General features: G+C 37.8%; 2 protein-coding genes across 3 annotated transcripts; one reads left to right on the top strand and one right to left on the bottom strand.

Moving 5' to 3' along the window:
* Window positions 1–2,118: 2,118 nt before the first annotated feature.
* Window positions 2,119–7,554, bottom strand: LOC108225617 (uncharacterized). Its single transcript, XM_017400544.2, has one exon. The coding sequence runs from the start codon at window positions 7,552–7,554 to the stop codon at window positions 2,119–2,121; it is 5,436 nt and encodes a 1,811-aa protein (XP_017256033.2).
* Window positions 7,555–14,022: 6,468 nt separating this feature from the next.
* Window positions 14,023–20,449, top strand: LOC135147349 (DNA polymerase epsilon subunit B-like). Of its 2 annotated transcripts, none has more exons than XM_064080512.1 (13): window positions 14,023–14,314; window positions 14,710–14,887; window positions 16,406–16,559; window positions 16,659–16,791; window positions 17,659–17,735; window positions 18,191–18,295; window positions 18,411–18,491; window positions 18,593–18,723; window positions 18,814–18,908; window positions 18,985–19,084; window positions 19,222–19,336; window positions 19,488–19,598; window positions 19,917–20,449. In XM_064080512.1, the coding sequence occupies exons 1-13, from the start codon at window positions 14,152–14,154 to the stop codon at window positions 20,055–20,057; spliced, it is 1,584 nt and encodes a 527-aa protein (XP_063936582.1). In that variant the 5' UTR covers window positions 14,023–14,151; the 3' UTR covers window positions 20,058–20,449. The 2 variants fall into 2 exon arrangements, with proteins under 2 accessions (XP_063936582.1, XP_063936583.1); XM_064080513.1 differs by having other exon boundaries at window positions 19,488–19,614; window positions 19,917–20,056.
* The last annotated feature ends 335 nt before the right edge of the window (window positions 20,450–20,784 follow it).

Here is a 20,784-nt window from a genome sequence, read left to right as displayed (position 1 = left end):
CGAAAAGTCTACACTTGGAGAGGCTAATTCTTACTTTGTTGAGCGCTGGAATTCTACTGGTAATTGACTGTCTTTTCCTTACTTGACGCTAATTTCTATTTGCCTTCCTTGTACTCATGTTTCGGTTTGTCTTGTTTTTGTGTAGACCCTGATTTTGAATTTGACGATGATGATGTCAAGACAAAAGAGATTGTGAATAAGATACTACAACTTCCCCTTGGAGATCGGCTCTGGCCCAACTGCCTGGGTCGTGTTGTCAGGAACTCCAGCCCTGTGAACGTTGAGGAGTATGCCAGTCGGTTGAATCTGGCAGTTGAAGTCGAAGATGATGATGTTGACCAGTCGAAGTCTGTTCCCGTCAAGACGATTGCTCAGAGAACTAGGAGTAAGGCAATTGCTGCTGCTGTCAAGACCTCCGGGTCAGTTCAAAGCCTGTCTTCTTCTTCATCTGATAGCCTGAGAATCGAACAGGGGTTGGAAGTCAGCTCTGAGAGAATTTTTGCCAAAGGTATCCGCAAACTCTTCTCGCTGTTTTCTTTCCTCATCTTGTCCATGTGTCTTTCTATCATTCTCTTAATTCTCGTCGAGCCCTATTATCTCGTTGTAGAATTCAAGCCCCCCGTCTTAAAACCTTTCGAGGGTTCTAGCAAAGAATTGTTTGTCAAGAGATGTCGAGAGGAAAAGCCCAAGAGTTTTGATTGTGTCAGGAGCCCGATTTCCTTTGGTTCAGGCTCTAGCCCTGATCACAAGAGGCTTAAACCCTCTTCTGTCACTACTCAATCTGGATCATGTGTTCCCTTGATCTCGGATGGCTATGATCCTGAGGCCAAACCTTCTGAATTTGCTCATATGCTGGATGGTTTACTGCTTTCCAAGTATGTGGATTCCTCCTCTGGCAAGGATAGTGGTGTTCTTGTGGATGAAGTTGCCGGTCATGCTTATCATGTGAGTCTTCCTTTTTGGTATCTAGCTTTGTTTTTCCTTATCTCTTTGTTAATTCTAACTGGTCATCGTGTTTTGGTAGGTGCTGCAAGCCTCTCTCTTGGCACGAAAAGCTCACAAAGATCTGGGGTCTAGGCTGTCTGCTTTGCAGTCCGTCCATGGTTCGTGCGCCCAGAAGTTGAGGAATGCACAGGATTCAGCAGCTGCCAATCTGAAAGCTGGTCGCGAAGTTCAACAGGAGTTGGAGGAGTTCGTTAAGAAAGTGAAGATTATGGAGGTGGAGATGACAGGAAAGGCTCAGGAGGCGATCACCCAGCAGGCGATGCGGACTCGCGTCGAGGTGATGCAAGAGTATTATCGGGGAGAGCATACTGGCTGGGATTTGGATGAGACCATCCGGATCTACAATGAGGCCTATCCTGAGGACGCGTTTCTGTCACAAACTGTGCAAACTGGAATTGCAAGGGATGAGTTGGTTGTTGAGGAGGCGAGTCCCTCTGGTGATGTTGAGGTCAAGGATGCGGTTCTCACTTCCGAGAAAACTGATGTCCCCGTCGATGATGATGATGGGGTAAACAAGGATGATTGAAATTGGGTTCTCTGTTTTGTTTCGTAATCTTATTATGTGGCGTACTTTTGTTGTCTTAAGACTAAACTTTATTTTTGTTGTTGACTCGATGGGTTTGTCAGTTTGGTGTTGACTTTGATAAATTTAATTTCTCGTAATGTTTAAATTTTATGATGTTGTTGCGTACTGTGTCATTTCATGTTGTTTATCTCGTAGGTGCATGCACTTTGTAGTTTAGAATTTTTCTTTCGAGATATACGCATTGTCTTAGAATTTTTGTTATCTCACTACTGTTGTTTAGCTGTAGGAAAGTAGGAGTGTCGTATGTGGTGTTCACATGAGGTGAACGCTTATAGGATGCTATATCACGCTCATTGTATTAATTTATTATAAGCATATGAAGATAAGTTAGATACTGGAAGACATGAGACATTTTGTAAGCATTCTTCGCAAATAAGCATTCTAAACGGCAAACAGTCTATTTTATTGAAGCTAACACGTTCACAGATAACCAAACATATAAAAAGGAATTGCATGCTCTCAAGTATTGCTAATGAAATCGACTTGTCCTAGCGACTTATTCAAGTAAACAGTAAAAACAAGCAAGTTCAAACATGATAAAACTTCAAGTGAAGTGCGTTCCAAGTTCTGGGGACCTGCTTGCCGTCCAGGGTTGACAATTGATAGGCACCTTTGCCAACCACTGCGTCTATGAGATAAGGTCCTTCCCAGGTGTCAGCAAACTTCCCTGCGGCGGGGTCCGTTGTGTTCTGGAAGGTCTTTCTTAACACCATGTCACCTACTCGAAATAGTCGCACGTGAACGTGTTTGTTGTAGCTCCTGGCCACCTTCTGTTGATAGGATGCCATCCTTATCTTTGCCGTCTGTCTCAACTCGTCTACAGTGTCAATGTCGTGTGCCATCTCGAGTTGGTTTGTTGTGGGAGTGAGTAGTCCATATCTTGCAGTAGGGGTGAGAACTTCTGTGGGGAGTACTGCCTCTGCTCCGTAAACTAGACTGAATGGTGTCTGTCCAGTTGATGTCTTAGGTGTTGTCCTGTCTGACCATAGGACCCATGGTAGTTCCTCTGCCCATTTGCCTTTGTGGGACGTCAACCTCTTCTTCAAGTTATTGATGATAATTTTGTTACTAGATTCTGCTTGGCCGTTGGCTTGGGGGTACCTTGGAGTAGACTTTATCAAATTGATGTTGTACTTCTTGCAAAAGGATTCCGTCTTCTCACTTATAAATTGAGATCCATTGTCACAAACAATTTCTGAAGGGATGCCGAATCTGCACAGTATGTTTTTCTTGATGAACCCGATAACTTCCTTAGATGTCACTTGCTTGAACGCCTCTGCTTCAATCCACTTGGAGAAGTAGTCTGTCATGGCCAGCATGTAGACTTTTTGACCTGGTGCTGGGGGCATTTTGCCGACTATGTCCATGCCCCATCTCATGAATGGCCACGAAGGTGTCGTTACATGCAAAAATTCTGAGGGTTGGTGGATCACTGGTGCATGGCGTTGACAGGCGTCGCACTTCTGTGCGAAGACAACTGCATCTTCCCTCATCGTGGGCCAATAGTAGCCCATTCGTAATGCCTTGATGGCTAAGCTTCTCCCTCCGGCGTGGTTTCCGCATTCTCCTTCATGAAGATCACGCAATGTCATGTCGACCTCCTCTCTGCCAAGACATCTTTGTAGTAGTCCTGTGGCAGATTTTTTGAACAGAACTCCGTCAATCAGGGTGAACCGTGAGACTTTCATCCGTAGGACTCGTGCATCACTGGAGTTGTTTGGCAGTGTGCCGTGTTGTAGGTAGTCTATGAAGACTTGTCTCCAGTCCTCAGTGCTGTCATCTGTTTGCATGGTGTCAGTGCATAAAGCAAATTGTTCTTGTAGTCTAAGATTTGCAGGTTGCATGATATGTATTATGGGGATGGATGTTATACCAGTGTTTTTGAGTACAGCTCCTAAGCCTGCCAGTGCATCGGCCTCCGTGTTGTGTTCCCTTGGAACCTGTTGAATGTTGAAGGTGTCAAACGACAGCTGTAAATTTTTCACTATGTCAAGATATGTGAGCATTTTTTGATCTTTTGCTTCATAAGAACCATTTACGTGATTAACAATTAGGAGAGAGTCGCAATATACATCAATATTTTTGACCTTCATGTCCTTTGCAGTCGTCAAGCCCATGATCAGTGCCTCGTACTCAGCCTCGTTGTTTGTTGCTTTAAACTCGCAGCATATTGAGTATGCCATGTTGTCCCCTTGTGGCGATTTCAGCACAAGACCAAGTCCTGCTCCGTTCATGTTAGAGGCCCCGTCAGTGTATAGTGTCCATGGCAGAGGGTCTGGGCACGCTGTGACGCGTCGGAATTCTTCTTCAGCCTGAGTCATCTGGTTTGGGCTGAAATCAGCCACAAAATCCGCCAAGGCCTGAGATTTGATGGCCGTTCTGGGTTCATAGACTATGTCATAGGTGCTGAGTTGAATTGCCCATTTCGCCATTCGTCCTGTCAACTCTGGTTTGCTCAAGACCGTCCTTAAAGGAAAATTCGTCAAGACATGTATTTTATGAGTCTCAAAATAATGTCGTAACTTTGTAGATGTCATTGTGAGTGCAAGAACTAGCTTTTCAAGAGGCGTGTACCTGGTTTCAGCTTCAACCAGGCTCCTGCTCACGTAGTATACTGGCGATTGTGTTCCCTCAACTTCTTTCACGAGGACACTGCTGACTGCATGGCTTGTGACAGAGAGGTAGACATAAAGGTCCTCACCAAATGTCGGCTTTGCAAGGAGTGGTGGTGATGACAAGTACTGTTTTAGTTCTGAGAGAGCTGCTTCGTGATCTTCCGTCCAGTTGAAGCCCTTGTTCTTGCGTAGCACATTGTAAAACAGTTTGCACCTGTCAGAAGATCGTGATATGAATCTGTTCAGTGCGGCCACCCTTCCCGTCAACTTCTGAACATCTTTCATGTTGCTAGGACTTGTCAGGTCGTGAATTGCCTTAATCTGCTCTGGACTCGCCTCTATACCCCTCCTTGTTACCATGTGGCCCAGAAATTTTCCTGACGAAACGGCAAAATTGCACTTTGACGGATTAAGCTTCATGTTGTATTGTCGTAAGACATCGAACACTTCCTCGAGGTGTCTGACATGATCTTCCGCATTGAGGGACTTCACCACCATGTCATCAATATAAACTTCCATCGTCCTTCCTATCTGGTCCTTAAACATTTTGTTGACGAGCCTTTGGAACGTTGCACTTGCATTTCTCAGGCCAAATGGCATGGCCAAGTAGCAATAGATTCCTCTCTCAGTCACAAAGGCTGTCTTCTCAGCATCTGACGGGTCCATTTGTATCTGGTTGAAGCCACTTGAGGCGTCTAGGAAGGTTAGCAGTTCATGTCCTGCCGTAGAGTCCACCATGGTGTCGATGTGTGGGAGAGGGAAGGGGTCTTTAGGACAGGCTTTGTTCAGGTCCGTGTAGTCGACACAAACTCTCCATTTCCCATTCTTCTTCTGTACTATGACAACATTAGCCAGCCATTCAGGGTAGTCCACTTCTTTGATCATTCCTGCTTTGAGTAGTCGTGAGACCTCCTCGTTGATTATTTTATTTCTCTCTGCTGCAAATTTCCTTCTTCTTTGTTGCACTGGCTTGTGGTTTGGGTCGACATTCAGCTTGTGGGTGATCACATCTGCACTGATACCCGTGATATCTTCATGTTCCCATGCAAAGGCGTCCAACCGAGTCGTCAAGAATTCCACCAAGTTTGCTTCCACATTAGGCGACAGGTCCTCCCCCACTAGCACTTTTTTGTCCCCTGTGTCTAAGTTTACTTCAGCCAGTTTTTCTGGACCCGTCATCACGGGTGTTGGTGTTAATTGAGGTTCATGTTGGGTGGTTGGCTTCATACAGGTCTTGTAGCACTCCCTTGCTGTGGACTGTTCCCCTCGAATTTGCTGAACCCCCCACGGTGTTGGAAACTTGATGACTTGGTGAAATGTTGACGGTACTGCTTTTAAATCGTGGATCCATGGCCTGCCCATTATCACGTTGTATGTAATCTCGCAGTCTATTATGAGGAATTTTGTTAACATGTTGAGTCCTTGTGCATAAGTTGGTAACGTAATCTCTCCCATTGTCCTCTTCGTTTCGCCACTGAATCCCACGAGCGTCGTGGACTGCTTGATCATGTCACTATCAGCCAAACCCATCTCCTGAAGTGTGTTTCTAGTCATTATGTTTGCTGCGCTACCGTTGTCAACCATCACCCTCTTGATTAGACAATTCCCTATCTGAAGTGAGATAACTAGGCCATCCTGTTGGGGTTCTTGTACGGTCTTCCTGTCTGACCAATTGAAAACCAATTCTGTCATGTCGTCTTCTCTTGCGTCCAACACATTGACCTGCTTCCCTTTGCGTCTCGCTATGCGCTTTGCTTGTGAGTAGGTTGCTCCACACACCTCCGAGCCACCTGCTATGAAGTTTACGACCTTCTGATAAGGTGGTGGTGGTGGTAGTTTTTCCGGTGTCTTGGCCACTGACTTTCCCGTCATGAATTCCGTCAAATATCCTTTTTTCACGAGGTATTGAATTTCTCTCCTCAGTGCCACGCAGTCAGACGCCTTGTGACCATAGTCGCCGTGAAAGTCGCACCACAACTTGGACTCTGGGTTTGCCTTAGGTTTATTGCTTTTCACCGGCCATTTTATCACGTCTCCCATCTTTGTAAATTCCCTCATCATGGCGGCGGGTGTAATTGTGAAGCCATAGCTGTCGTAGGTGGGGGGAAGATTTGGGTCCTTTCTCCAGTCCGCATACTCTTGTGTCGAGTTCACACGTGTCTCCTCCCTTGAGCTTCTAGAGTCTCTAGTATATGGTTTGTAATCCCTGTCTCTTGTGGTCATGATCTTACGATTTGGACGATAATACTTGTCGTCACGTTCCTTTTTGTCCTCTTCAAGGCGCACCTGAGCCATCGCCTTTGCCTGGACGTCATCTAGGGTTTTACAAGGATATTTGGTGAGCTCGTCGTATAAGGGTGAGTCCTTTTCCAGTCCCCTCCTGAATGCCTCAATTGCCGTGGGTGTGTCACAGTTTGTGATAGTCACCTTCTCACGGTTGAACCTCGTCAGATAATCTCTCAATGGCTCCCTGAACCCCTGAACTATCTTGTAGAGATCACTTGTAGTTTTTTCAAACACTCTGCTGCTTGCAAATTGTAGGTTGAAGGCATCAACCAGGTCGGCGAACGTCTCAATGCTCCCATTTGGGAGGCTCACATACCATTGTAGTGCTGGGCCAGTCAGCGTTGAGCCAAAACCCTTGCACATGCACGGTTCCCTCAGCTCCTTTGTAATCGACACCGTGAACATTCGTTGTTTGTATTGTGCCACATGCTCTTGTGGGTCTGTCGTCCCGTCATAGGTTTTCATGGCCGGTACTGCAAAGCGTTTTGGCATCTCCACCAGAGCAATGTTGTCAGAGAAAGGGGAGTCCGCATAGCTCATGGGTGCAGCCTTTTCAAGTGGTTTTGGTACTCCGGGGATGCGTTGAACCATTTCCTTCAGGGCCTGTAACTCCTTGCGCATCGTGTCATGGCTATGTGACCTTGTGGACTTGCTTCCTTTCTTCTTCTTCTTTCTGTCTCCCTTGTTATGTCCGTTGTTTCTATCCTGCTTCTCTGGACCACCACCGTCATTATTCGGGCCTCCACCATTGCCATTGTCGTTAACTTCAGGACCCCCTTGTTCTGGGTGTTCCACCTCGATTTCTTCGTCATATTGCTCTTCTTCTTCGTCGTCCATATTCAGACGTCTGGCCATGGTGTCCAACACTCCTCTTGCCGTGGGGTTGGATTTGGATCGAGCTGTCGTGAGTTCCCTCTGTAATGTTTCTCTCTCAGTCCTCCAAGCTTCTTGTTGAGAACTCATGTCGTCCTGCATCTTCCGAATCGTTTCCAAGAGTTGTTGTATCGTGGGATTGTCTCCCTGGCTCGTGGAGCCGTGGTGTTGTTGATCGTCCGTCGTCATGTGTGTGCGTTCTCGTATCAGAGCTTTAGCAAATTTCCCACAGACGGCGCCAATTGTTTGTGCTGTAATTTCAGGGTTAAGTGCTAAAGAATATCAACTAAGAACAATAAAGTAAAACACGAGAGATTGGTTACGCGGAAAACCCTTGTGAGGTAAAAACCGCGGGAGGGTTCGGAACCCTGCCAGAAAAATATTCACTAAGTAAATTGTTACAAGAGTTTGTAGTGTATTGTCTGTCTTCTCTATCTATCATTCTGTCCTATTTATAATACAATTTCTACACTTGAATTCTAACGTTACTCTGCTTATCCTTATCCTCCCATAACAGATCGTGCGATGCGCCCTGCCTATCTTCACTCCTGTTTTGACCCGTTATTTTCTCCGATCAGTTAATATTTCGAAACTGCCTTATCCAGTCTTCAGGCTTAAGCGTCATGTCCTGTCTCTGGCGTCATGTCATCTTGTCATGTCGAACGACGTGTCAACTGAAAATAACTGGGTAATAACAGTTACTAATTTATACGTGGTTCGTTTTTTTAAAGTTTGTTTTGTAGTTCTGGCAAAAAAAAAAAGAGTTTGTTTTGGAGTAGTACTCATCAAGACGAAGAGAGTACAGTGTTTCGTTCATGTTTTGCCTATCCGTGTTTAGATTTTTTATGATTTTTAAACAATTTGGGTCTCCTCTTATTAGTAGGAGCAGCATCAAATTTGATTTCTAAATTTTATGTCAGATTGCTAGTCACACTTTTTAAATTGGCTGGGGTGCTATTCTTTCAATACCTGATAATTTCTTGCCAATTATATTCAGATAAAGTTCAATTATGAAGATTAAAGACCAACTTTTTGCCCTTTCTGGCATGGACTTTATTCCTTTCCCCAAAACCAACGATTGCACTTTTGTTTTGTCAAAAAGTATAGAGTATAGACCCTGCGGCTAGAGCCGGCCAAACGGGCGGGCCGTGTCGGTTCGGGCCAGTTCAGACGGGTTCCGAACCGTTAGCCGTGGAACCGTAACCGGCCCGTCAACACTGGCGGTTCGTGCCGTGCCGTGCTGAAGAAAGTGGAAGTCGTAACCGTGTTATACGGTTTACACGGGTTCTGCGGTTCGACGGTTCGGGCCGAACAACGGTTCGCGGTTCTTGACCGCGGTTCAACAGAGTGTGTAAATTGTATGTGTTTGCTTGTCTAGTTAGTATGTCTTGTTGTTGAGGTGCATGTCTTTCTTTTTCATTTTTTTTAGTTTAATAGTAACGGGTTTAAATTTGTAGAATTCTTAAATTTTAAAAATTCGATAATAAAATTGTTTTATAAGATATTAGTTTTGAAAATTATTTTTGTTAAGTATTATTATGTATAACAGGTGAATTTTAACAATTGGATAATAAAGTTTTAAAAATAAAATTACCTAAATTTAAAAACTTAACCGAAACAAAATGAACTAAATTATTTTTTAAAGAAAATTACTGAAATTTAAAAACTAAAACGAAATAAAATTAAGTAAATTATTTTTATAATAAACGAAATAAACTAAACTAACTAAACAACAACTAAAATTAACCTTATTAACGAAATAAAACAAAAATTAACATATTAAAACCCATGTAAAAAAGAATAGAAAGCAAAAAATTGTAATTATATTACAAATTCTGAAGCCTGAGATTGGTCCATCTATAACACCTTGCTGACTGTGACTAGGGGTAGGGGTAGGTAGTAACTTTATTGTTCAATCCGCGGTTCTACGGTTCAAACCGCAGTTCCGCGGTTCTACGGTTCCACGGGTTTTCGCAGTTCCGGGCCAGTTACGGTTCGGTCCCTCATTTCCCAACCCGTATTCGGCACGTACTCTGTATCGGTTCAGGTCGGTTTCAAACCGGCCCGTGTTTAGATGATTTCGGGCGGTTAAAAACTCGGTTCGGGGCGTGCCGGTTCGGCCCGTTTGGCCACCTCTACCTGCAGCAATATGTTCTAGCATGTGAATTCTCAACGGAACATGCATACAAATATAAGGCAAAGCATTACTTCCTCTTTCCCATTTGATATGAACTACTTTCCTTTTTTAAATGTTAAAAAAAAAAATCTTTCATTTATAACATTTATGTTGAATCATTACAATTACACATTTATGTACTAATAAAATCTTCTTACCAATACAAATCTGGGGCAAAGATGTTGTTTTTATTTAGACTCTCATTCTATATAAAGTTAGAGAAATCATAAAAACTGCTTATATAAACAATGATACAGCAAAACCTAATCATATCAAGCAGAATCAATTAATCCAAGACATTTTATTAAAGTTGTACATTCATAATATATCTTTGCAATAAGAAAGCTAAGAGCATCTCCAACGGCGTTGGCTATAATCGTTGGCTAAATGGGACCTGTAAGACATTATGTAAAATTTGCTGAATCTGTAACACATTTTGCTTCAACGGTATTGGCTATATTGGTGGGTTTTAATTTAAAAATAGTAAATTATTAATATTTTAAATTGTTAAAATAGAATATATTAGTTCAATATGGTAATAAATGATGTGCAATCTTCCCTACAGATTTCTTACAGACTCGTAGAGGTTCGACAAATTTAGCCATCCACAGAAGCTGAGTATGGTTGGAGTTGAGTTTTTTGAACTGTTGGCTAAATTTTTTATTTTTAGTATGCCAACTCACCTTTTAGCTAATGGTTTTCGATGGTTGAAGATACTCTAATAAAACTCTCAGATGCAATTACAATATAATCCCAAATGAATATATTATGTAGTTGGACTAAAGATATAATTAACATATCTCTATAGAAAATTGTTGAATACATTATACATTCAGGGTCGCGCTCAAGAGAGAACCACTCATTAAAATAGAACCATAGAACCACTAGGGTTCTGCTGCAGAACCCTAAAATTTAAATAGATTTTTAGGATCTAAATCTAAATACATGTTTTTTTCATGTTTTTTCATCGTTGTGTGTGTTCAAAAATAATTTAAAAATATAGTTCATAGATATTGACATTTTTTTTGTGAAATTCTGCTGCAGAACCCCAACTAATACTTAAGTTCTGCTGCAGAACTCTTACCTAATAAGGTAAGGGTTCTATGGTTCTCTCTCTAATGGTTCTCTCTGGAACATGACCTTATACATTTATATTATAAATGTACAACATTCATAATTTGATGGAGATAATTATATCGAGATATTGTCTAGACACATTTAATAAAACAAAACATAGAATAATAGCCCATATGCGAAGTAAATACTCATGACATTGTATTGCATATTTTATGATTATCAGATAACACATTTAGATCACCAAGCATATGAGAGGCACATAATAAATATTATCAAAGTCGAATTAATAATACTTTTCTCTTTTATGCATAGAAATCTCTAAAGGATCTTTTCGTTCATGCCTTTCTGGTATCAAGTATGAGTTTCATTCATTCCAAACTCATACCTGGTGTTTGGTTGAATTTTTTTTTCTTCAAACCCATACCTCAAACCTACAAGATATGAGATTTTCATATCCAAGGGGAGGGGTGTGTATGAAACATGAGTTTGAGGAATCAACTTTTTTTCTTTTATTTTCATTTTTGTTTATATTCTTAAATTCAAATTATTAGTACTAAATGAGATTGATGGCTCAAAAATATATTAAAATAATTATTTCAAAATTATTAATAATTAATTATAATTAATCACTTAAAAATATTTTAAATCAGATATGCTCATTCCAACACTCAACCAAACACATTATATTAAAAATGATACCTCAACCCCATACCACCTCAATCCGATTCCTCATTCCAACCCCATACCCCCTCTCCAACTAAACGACCCCTAAGAATCGAATTAGTTTAATAATTTAATCAAGCACATAGTGAATTTATATCGTTGATGACATACTTAATTTTATAGAGACCGACTCATATTTATGATATCAGAAGTAGCCTCGTAAACGTTTGATAAAATATTGGCCTCACAGTAAGAGATATTCCGATAGCGGAAATATCAATTTGTTGTTAGGAGTTGAAATAGTAGATAATAAATATACAAAATGTCATACAAAAATTACCGTAACAAAAACTCAATCACAATCATTAATGATAGATGATTAAAGGTGTTCATGGATACTAGCAATGAGGAGCACCTGAAGGGCTATACTCAGGCGACACATAGACACAAAGCAAGAATGATATATTGTGTTCTTAAAATAAATCTAACGTGGACATTGGCTATCTAATTGGAATAAAATGGCTTAATCAAACCCCCCGTTATACAACTGTATGTATGTATGTATGTATGTATGTATGTATGTATGTATGTATGTATGTATGTATGTATGTATGTATATGTGTCGATGATAAAAATCAATGCCAATATTGTAACATTATGTGTAAACAGATAATGATTTTTAACGTTTTACAATATTTAACACTAACTGCTTCCATGAAGGTGAAGCGGACATATCAAATAGCGTGGCAATAAAATTTTATCTCAACTACAAGCATCATAGTGTATTACATCAAAGAGAATTGTTACTCACAACCTTTTATTTTATCAAGTCAGTATGGTCAGCCGATGATTATTTTTAGGTATGATATAAAATTATTCTGGCTAGGTTGATTAACTCAGAATTCACCAAAGACACTAACTGCTTCCATGAAGGTTAAATAGACATATCAAATAGCGCGGCAATAAAATTTTATCTCAACCACAAGCATCATAGTGTATTACATCAAAAGAAATTGATACTCACAACCTTTTATTTAATCAAGTCAATATGGTTAGCTGGTGATTATTTTCAGCTTCAGGTATGATATAAAATCATCCTGACTAGGTTGATTAACTCAGAATTCGCCAAAGACAATATCAAAGAGGTGAGAATGGAGAAGATCAGTGTTAAAATGATGAACAAACTTCGAAAGGATGCTATTAAGGTATAATACATTTTCGGATCTTTCAAATCATTTTCGTCATTATATGATTATTCATGAAGAGAAGTAGATTCAACAATGAGTTATACTCCTTCCGTCCCTCTAGGTAGTTTACGTTCATTATTTGCACGTATTTTGAGACTCCTATGAAGTATAGTTTCATAACTTTTTTTCAATTTTTTTTAATACAAGTTTAAATATCAAACTTTTATATAGAGCAAAAAAGTTTTAAAAATATATTATGGAACTATACTTTAGATGAGTGTGAAAAAACGTGCCAAAAATTAACGTAAAGAAATGAGAGGGACAGATGGAGTATTTATGTACAATACACAGATAGAGTAAATGTACGAGCCAATATTCGAGTACATTTTTCAGTATCGTAAAAGGAAAAAGAATATTTTTAATCATTATTTTTAATCAATTTAACTATTTAAGATACATTTAAAAAATTGAAATTATTAATTTAGTTTACTTGTTTTTCTAAAAATATTTTCAATTATTAACTTTTAAACAAATAAATTATGATAAGAATAATAATATTAAGTTTGATTCCTCTGCTCATATTCCGTACACACATTATTATTTGATAAAAAAATCAAATGATGAGATGTGGTAATTTTAAATATGAATTTTAAATAAATTTTTGCTGGACTAAATATCATATACGAGTTTGGGATCCGAAATTAACATCTAATATCTAGAGAGCTTGAATTAAAATATTAAAAATTTATGTAAAATTGTTTTCAAATATATAACTTGGAACCTCTTTTAACCACCAAAACTCTTTTTTTTTAATTACAAATTTACAAGTATATGTTTTGATGATAAAAATCAAAGTCAATATTGTAAATGCCGCATAATACTGACTGATTTTAGATAAAAATTTATGTATATCTTTTATATAATAAAAATAGTTCCAAAAATATTTTCAAACTTAATCTTGTTTTTGAATATCTTTTATACAATAGAAACTCTTTAAATTAATAAACTCTCTAAAATAATAAATTTGTCCAATCCCGACCTGGGCCAATGTAAAAAATTGAAAAACTCGATAAAATAAGAACATAATAATTTTTTGAAAAATCCCCTTATAATTTTCGATCCTAAGAAAATCATAAATTAATAATTCATAGAAACTGGAAGAAATATATTACACTCTATTGAAATATTCATGTAATTTGTATATGCCAAACTTGCTTAAAATACATTAAACATAGGTATTCCTCTTATTTACATTTACTGTATTGATTTTCAATAGATGAACACAGTAGTTACTAATTTAAGTTGAGTCCCAGGATTTCATGCAATGCAATTCTAAGAGACATATATTAATTTACATACAATATATCTTTTTGTTTGGTATATACAGTATAATCGGCAAAAAACTCTTTAAATTAATAATTATTAATTTATTAATAAATTAATAATTTTTTAAATTAATAAATTTTTCTCATCCCAACATTATTAATTTAAAAAGTTTTTAGTGTACACTATTGAAATAATCGGATCATATCTTTTATACACTATTCACACATCTCAAAGGCGGCTCATAACGCAATAATTTTCCCGCTCTTTTCTTTTCTCTCTACAACATCTCTTTCCCTGCCTCTCTCTCGCTCTCCCTCCCATCTCTCTCTCGCTCTCTCTCCAATCTCTCTCTCGAAGATGAGCGCCGCAATGAGAAAATTGATACAAAAGAAGTTCAAAATGAGAGGCTACACTCTCAAAGTCGAAGCTTTAAACGAAATCCTCCCTTTCTTATCCAAATTCAAAGACGCCGAAGACGAAGCCCTAGATCTCCTCCTCGACGAGCTTCAGCATCAATCCTGTATGTAATTTGCATTCTCTCCCCCATTTTGTAAAGTAATCGTACCCTTGATTTTAAGAATTTTATTAATTTATCGAGATTAGTAATTTGTAGAGATTATATTTGCACCGTACTATAACTAAGTTATTAGTTTACTGAGCTTAATTAATACGATGTATCTGTTATTATGTTAGGACTGGAAAAAAATAATTTATTATCGAGCCTCGATAAATTACTAAAATGCAGTGTTAATTATCGAGGCTCGAGAAATTACCAAAAGAACTAATTATTGTAACCGAGAAAAAACAAATGTGTTATTTAATCGAGGTGATTAACCAATTGAGTATAAATGTATTTATGTCCTAATGTTGTGTGTGTCTAATATTGTTTGTTGTGATGTGATTTGAATTTCACAGTGAAGTCATCGATTTTGGACAAGGAGAGTGTGAGTCGTGTTGTTAGTTTGTTGTTGGAAGCGGAGGCAGCTGCTGAGGATACGCCAGCTAGTACTAGTGCTACTGGCGCTCTTCGTATTATTGATGCATTTATTGTCCCCAAGTATAGATATGATCCGATTAAGAAGATCTTCTTGGAGTATGTACCTTTCTTTTTGTTTATTTCATAATGTAAATTTATTGAACTGTAAGATTAGCGTTATTTAAAATATTTGTTACATGTGATTGTTTGGCCTTGCGCAATTTTTTTAAATTTGAGTAGGCAAGAAACTAGAATTTTTAGTTTGTAAAGTTGCCGCAATAAATCATTTGTTGTTAGCCGTAGGATCATGTTAAGATTAATGTTAATTACAGTGTTCCAAATCATCTCATTATCTTGGTTTTTGTTAAATTGAATGATCATTATAGATGTTCCACTAGTTATATACTTAAATTATGTACATTTAAATCATGGTAAGAGTAAAATAAAGTGATAGCAATGTTTAAGTGTAGCATACTTGTAGTAGATACTTACTTCATGAAGTTCACGGAGCTAGCCTATTAACTTTTAAATTTAAATCTCACAGCAGATATCAGAACACTATTTTGGTTATATAGATTCCGCCAGTTATATGCCTTGTTTAATACTTTGAGGTAGTGAGGTTGGGTCTTGTTGATGCAATTTGTTTTGTTGGTATCCTCACAGCAATTCTTTTTTCCTTGCCATATCTTCTATTTTGTTTATATTAATCTTATAATTATTTTAGCATCATCAAGTGTGTGCTTAGGCTACTGTCCTAGTCAGGTGAATATAAATCATATTGCCTTGTGACCTTTACCGGTGTAATGTCCTTGTCAGTATAAAAAATGCTCTATTGTAAGATTCTAGAGGTGCTTTTCTGCACCCTTCCAGTTTAGCAGTCGCTTACTACACTTCTGATCATGTTCTGATACTGATATTATTTGTAATTCTCTAGTCTTAAATTTAAGTACCACAGTTTTTGCTAGATCTTCAAACCGTTGTAAATGCAAACTTGCCAAAAATAGGAGAGGAAGGGTATAAAATAGTGTAAAGCTGAAGCTGTTAGTAAACCAGTAGTTGGTGAATTCAAATTTAAAATATAAGTGTGTATCAGATACATGAGTGACTTAGACAAAGGAATGAGCTATTTTTAAAAAATAAGTGTGTATCAGATACATGCGTGACTTAAATAAAGGAATGAGCTATGTTTAATGAGGAAAGCTCCCATCAGCACTTTTCAAAGCATTTCTGTATATCCATTTTAGTTAGGCTTCACTCATGCTGCGACCCATACATATACCATGAATCTATTTAGTCTTCAGGTGGACATTTTCTTTCGTATTAGTTCCAGAGGATATTGAAAAATTGTATATCAAGCTATAAGATATTGAAAAGAATATTCAAGAATCTATTGGTAACCAATTTGGCTTTCTCATAACATTGACTTTATGTGAAATCTATCCTGATAAAGTGATTGCATGGGTGGGTTCATGTTTGTATTCTGAAAGTAATATGAATTACAGTTTAACTGTTTATCTAGCCATTTTGAAGATTGTTATTCTTAAGGTTCGTATTGTTATTTTGTTCGAGTTAAACTTTACAATGTCTTACATGGATTTGATATCTGCTCTATTAACCATTACTTTTGAATTGTAGGCATACGGGGAGGCTTCCAATTCACGGAGATGCTTCTGCAAAAGCAACGTTGTACAGAGATAGATTTTTGCTGTTGTTTCAAAGGCTTTCTCGGGACCCACATTTCTCAAGGCCTGCATTTGATACTGATTTGTCACAGTTTGGGAACTGTCAGGTACTTCTCCCCTTTTGAGATCATTGAGAAACGTGTTGCCAATAGTTGTACTTTTAGGATTGGGGATGTAATATATGATTGCATGTTTTACCAATCCAGATATCCCCAATTCAATCTCTGGTTGGGCGAACAGGAAAATGCTGGGTGATGGGAGTGATATCTCAGTTGGAAGATGGACATTTTTACTTGGAAGATCTCACTGCAGCAGTTGAAATCAATCTGTCAAATGCAATATCCTTACCGGCAAATGATTTTCTTTTCCCTGTGTTAATTATCTGTTTGAATTGCAAATGGGTCCTATATCTGTTCTTATTTAAATCTTGCCTGTAGAAGCTTTGAAACCACTTTTCCATACACTTCCAACAGTGACCAATGTTTGCTCACCCAAATTGCCATGATACTTCCTCTCTTCAGTATAAGGGAATATTGTATACTGTAGAATTGTTAAGTGCATAGTCATAATGCCTACTATGGCACAAATAGTTCCTTGGTTAGACTTTCAGTTATGAAAACTCATTATCTGCATACTTGGTTAGAAAATGTTTATACTCTGTCTATAATCTCATAGACATCAAGGAGCTACAGAATCTTAACAATCTGCCACAGAACTGAGCAGGGTTATGATTTTGATTCTTGCTGCCATGCATTCAATTTTAACATTGGATACACAACCCAAGACTTCCTTTTTCTGATCTATGTTCTGTGTTATTTCTCTGTGCTAGTTCGTAAAAAGTTCCAAATCCTTCAGTACAAATGTTAAATTACAACTACTTTTGCCTGAACTTAAACCTATTTGCAATTGATTCCAGAAATAGATGATGTATAATTGGATTATTAGGTACAGCTTATATGAGAGCTGAATAATTACTTCATATATGTGTATCATGTTTGTCGGTTTGTTTGTTGTTAGGATCCGCCTCTCATGTCTACAAGGGCATTCACCAAGTGGTTTTGCTCTGTAACCACAACTGTTCTGTTCTGTGCTTTTTTTATGTATCAGTGTTATGTCATGCAGATCCATGAGTTTATTTGTCAATAAATTTTTTGGTGCTACTAGAGCTGAAAGCTTGAGGTTTTTGTTTCTTTAACCTGACATACAAGATTACCACTGGATTCTTTTCAGAGAACACTATAGTTTTAGCAGAAGGGGAGATGCTTCTGGATGGGATGTTTCAGGTTTGTATATTGTTCCTCATCTTGTATCATCATATTCCTCCCTCTGTTTAGGAAATAAATTAGTCAAATTAGATCTTACAATAGGTCTGAAATGGAGCACCTTCATAATTGTGTACTGTTATTAAGTATAACTAAAGCTGTTATTACCTCTCTATGCTAAGCATCAATGTCCCCCTTTTAACCCATAGGATTTCATCACTATGCTTCTGAACTCTTGCTTGCAACAGACCATTTATTCTTCTGTAAGCTTCAGGCGTAAAAAGTTTAGGTGAGTGTGATGGAATATAGAATCTCAACCTTACTCTTTAAAGCTTTTAACACAGTTTTTGCCCACCTTTAGAGATCTTAAATGTTTGCATGCTTACAAACATTCAAAATTTTAACACTGAGAATAGGTTATGATATGATATCATACTTTAAAAATATCCTTTTGTTCACTTAGATATAATTTGCAGGTCAAAACATGTGGATTTCCTCCTCTAGAAGACAGAGAGAAGTCATCTGGATTATTTTCTGGAATTGACTTCTTTGGTAGTGGTAAACTTGCAAAGGAGGAAACTGTATCCTTTTCTAATGCATTCAATTGAATTAATTTTACTGGCCATAATTATTCAAGTTTGTGCTATAATTTTGATGACCTCTTCGTCTGGTATGTTTCCTTGACTTTTTTAATAGCTGAGACTTGCAGAGCTGGAAACAAGGGCAGTAAATGACATGTTTGTCATCCTTTCAGATATTTGGCTGGACAATGAGGATGTATGCATGCAATTGCTAATTCGTTCAATCAGTTGCTTATTGCCAGTTTTATATATTTTAAGTTTTAACATGGTCTAACATCTAGTTCTATTTGTTCATAGACAATGAAGAACCTGCAGACCGTCCTTGATGGTTATGAGAATGTAGAAGTGGTTCCTTCTCTTTTTGTTTTCATGGGAAATTTCTGCTCCCATCCATGTAACCTTTCTTTTAGTTCTTACTCAACAGTCAGGTATGTACTCTAATAATCTTTTTTCTTATAATATCAGTTCATTCAAATTTGGTTTAGCTCAACTGAAAATTAGCAAAACTTGCTCCACAGAATGCAATTTGAGAAATTGGGGCAAATTATTGCAGCTCATAATAGATTGCTGGAACATAGCAGGTTCTTGTTTATCCCTGGGCCTGATGATGCAGGTATTTAACTCATTCTTGAACAATTGTGAAATCTGCCTAGGCCAAGAGTAAATATCCTTACATATAAGAAATGTAGGTCCTTCGACAGTTCTACCTAGGTGCCCTCTACCAAATTATCTAACTGAAGAGCTTCAGAAGCATGTTCCAAATGCTGTGTTTGGAAGTAATCCATGCAGGTAATTGTACTTTATAATCCACCAGTATATGAGTCGGCTTATTATCCAATTTGAAATAGATGCGTAATTTTGTTTTTTAATCCACCATATGCATTTTCGAGCCTCTAATTTACACTTCCCTTTTATTTTGTAATCAGAATCAAGTTTTATACCCAAGAGATCGTATTTTTCCGACAGGATCTGCTATACCGAATGCGTAGGTCATGTTTAATGCCGCCTTCATCAGAAGAAACAAGTGATCCTTTTGAGCATGTGAGTTATGTTCTCTTTTGGATATGAAAGAATTTGTTCAATTTCAGTTGTCAATTGTAGCATCTGTCTTCTGATATGGTTATATTTTTTAGATGAATGAATGACCACAGGTTCCTCATAAACGTACACTGTGGTTTTGTCTTTTTTGCAGCTTGTTGCTACTATAACTCATCAAAGCCATTTGTGTCCTCTTCCCCTAAGTAAACAACCCGTCATCTGGAATTATGATCATTGTCTCCATCTCTATCCAACACCTCATACGGTACATGACTAATCTCGTAAGAACATGAAGGTGTTTGTTTATTTATTAATTTATTGATTACTTAGGCATTTGTAGTGCTGTGTACAGGAAACTAACTCCTTTTTCTATTTATTATAATCAGAAAGTATAAGTTTCAAAAAAGATATATCAATTTTTTTCATTAGCTGTAAATACTGTAAAGTTCAACATTGTAGCAAATTCCAGTAAATCTAGAGCTTAAAAAGGTTAACAGGCCGCAGCAACAATGTTAAAATTACCATATGCCAGATATGTTTAGGAGCTTAATAGTTAATAACTTGCATGAGTATCTGAATGCAGATAGTATTGGGTGATAAAAGCGAGCAGAAGGCTTTCAATTACACAGGAATCACATGCTTTAATCCTGGTTCATTTTCAAACGACAGCACCTTTGTTGCTTATCGGCCTTGCACAAGGGAAGTTGAGTTGTCTTCCTTGTGAGCGAAGAAAGATGACAAGGGAATTCCATTTATACTGTACAATAATAGTTAGGTAGCAATGTTAACCGAAAGATGACATGTCAGCCTCTGCAAGCTTCCGCAATTGTTGTAGTTTTTGCATTTTGTTGGGAAATGTAAAAGATGCATTTCAAATTTCAACCTCCGCTGAATCGAAGTCATCAGCTTTAGGAAGTCTTAGAAATTTACCATGTACTGTACGTTATTTACCCTATCTTTTACTTGTAGTCATGTCGAGATGTGTACTAGAAGTCCAAAGAATCCTAGTTCCTCAGTGCCCAAATGTGTCCTAAATTTTTGACTCGTGTATCCAACTTTCCGCAGCTTATTATTTGGTCCACTGAAACACAAAATCTTAACTTTGTTGAATAATAATTTTTTATCAGTCGCTAAAATTCTCCTTTTTTTTTTTTTTTTTTGCCAAGTTAATGAATTAAAGGAAAAGAAAAGATACAATTCTAGGGGCATACTTCGCGATAACCAATGGTACAACAATAACCTCAAACTACTAGCAGCAAAAGTAGACAGCTAGACAAGCATAGAATGCATTATCTAAAACAACCAATTTAACACAGAATTGTAACAAGGAGAGGATCCCTGTGAAGGCGATTGTTAAATGCGACATTAGTCGCCAGCTTTTCTCGAATAGCTCTTTTAGCTCGAAGAACCAAATTACCAACAGTATGTGGGTTGTCATTAGTGTGGATTCG

This window comes from Daucus carota, chromosome 6, assembly GCF_001625215.2.
Source record: "Daucus carota subsp. sativus chromosome 6, DH1 v3.0, whole genome shotgun sequence".
Classification (NCBI taxonomy): domain Eukaryota; kingdom Viridiplantae; phylum Streptophyta; class Magnoliopsida; order Apiales; family Apiaceae; genus Daucus; species Daucus carota.
The sequence above is the reverse complement of the archived record's forward strand: the minus strand, read 5'-3'. Positions and strand labels throughout refer to the sequence as shown.

Bases quoted from the DNA above. Each gene is read 5' to 3' on its own strand.
- LOC108225617 (XM_017400544.2), bottom strand. From the start codon at position 7,554: ATGACGACGGACGATCAACAACACCACGGCTCCACGAGCCAGGGAGAC.
- LOC135147349 (XM_064080512.1), top strand. From the start codon at position 14,152: ATGAGCGCCGCAATGAGAAAATTGATACAAAAGAAGTTCAAAATGAGA. The intron at 17,736-18,190 runs GTTTGTATATTG...TATAATTTGCAG, and splicing joins TTCTGGATGGGATGTTTCAG to GTCAAAACATGTGGATTTCC. The intron at 18,909-18,984 runs GTATTTAACTCA...TAAGAAATGTAG, and splicing joins CCCTGGGCCTGATGATGCAG to GTCCTTCGACAGTTCTACCT.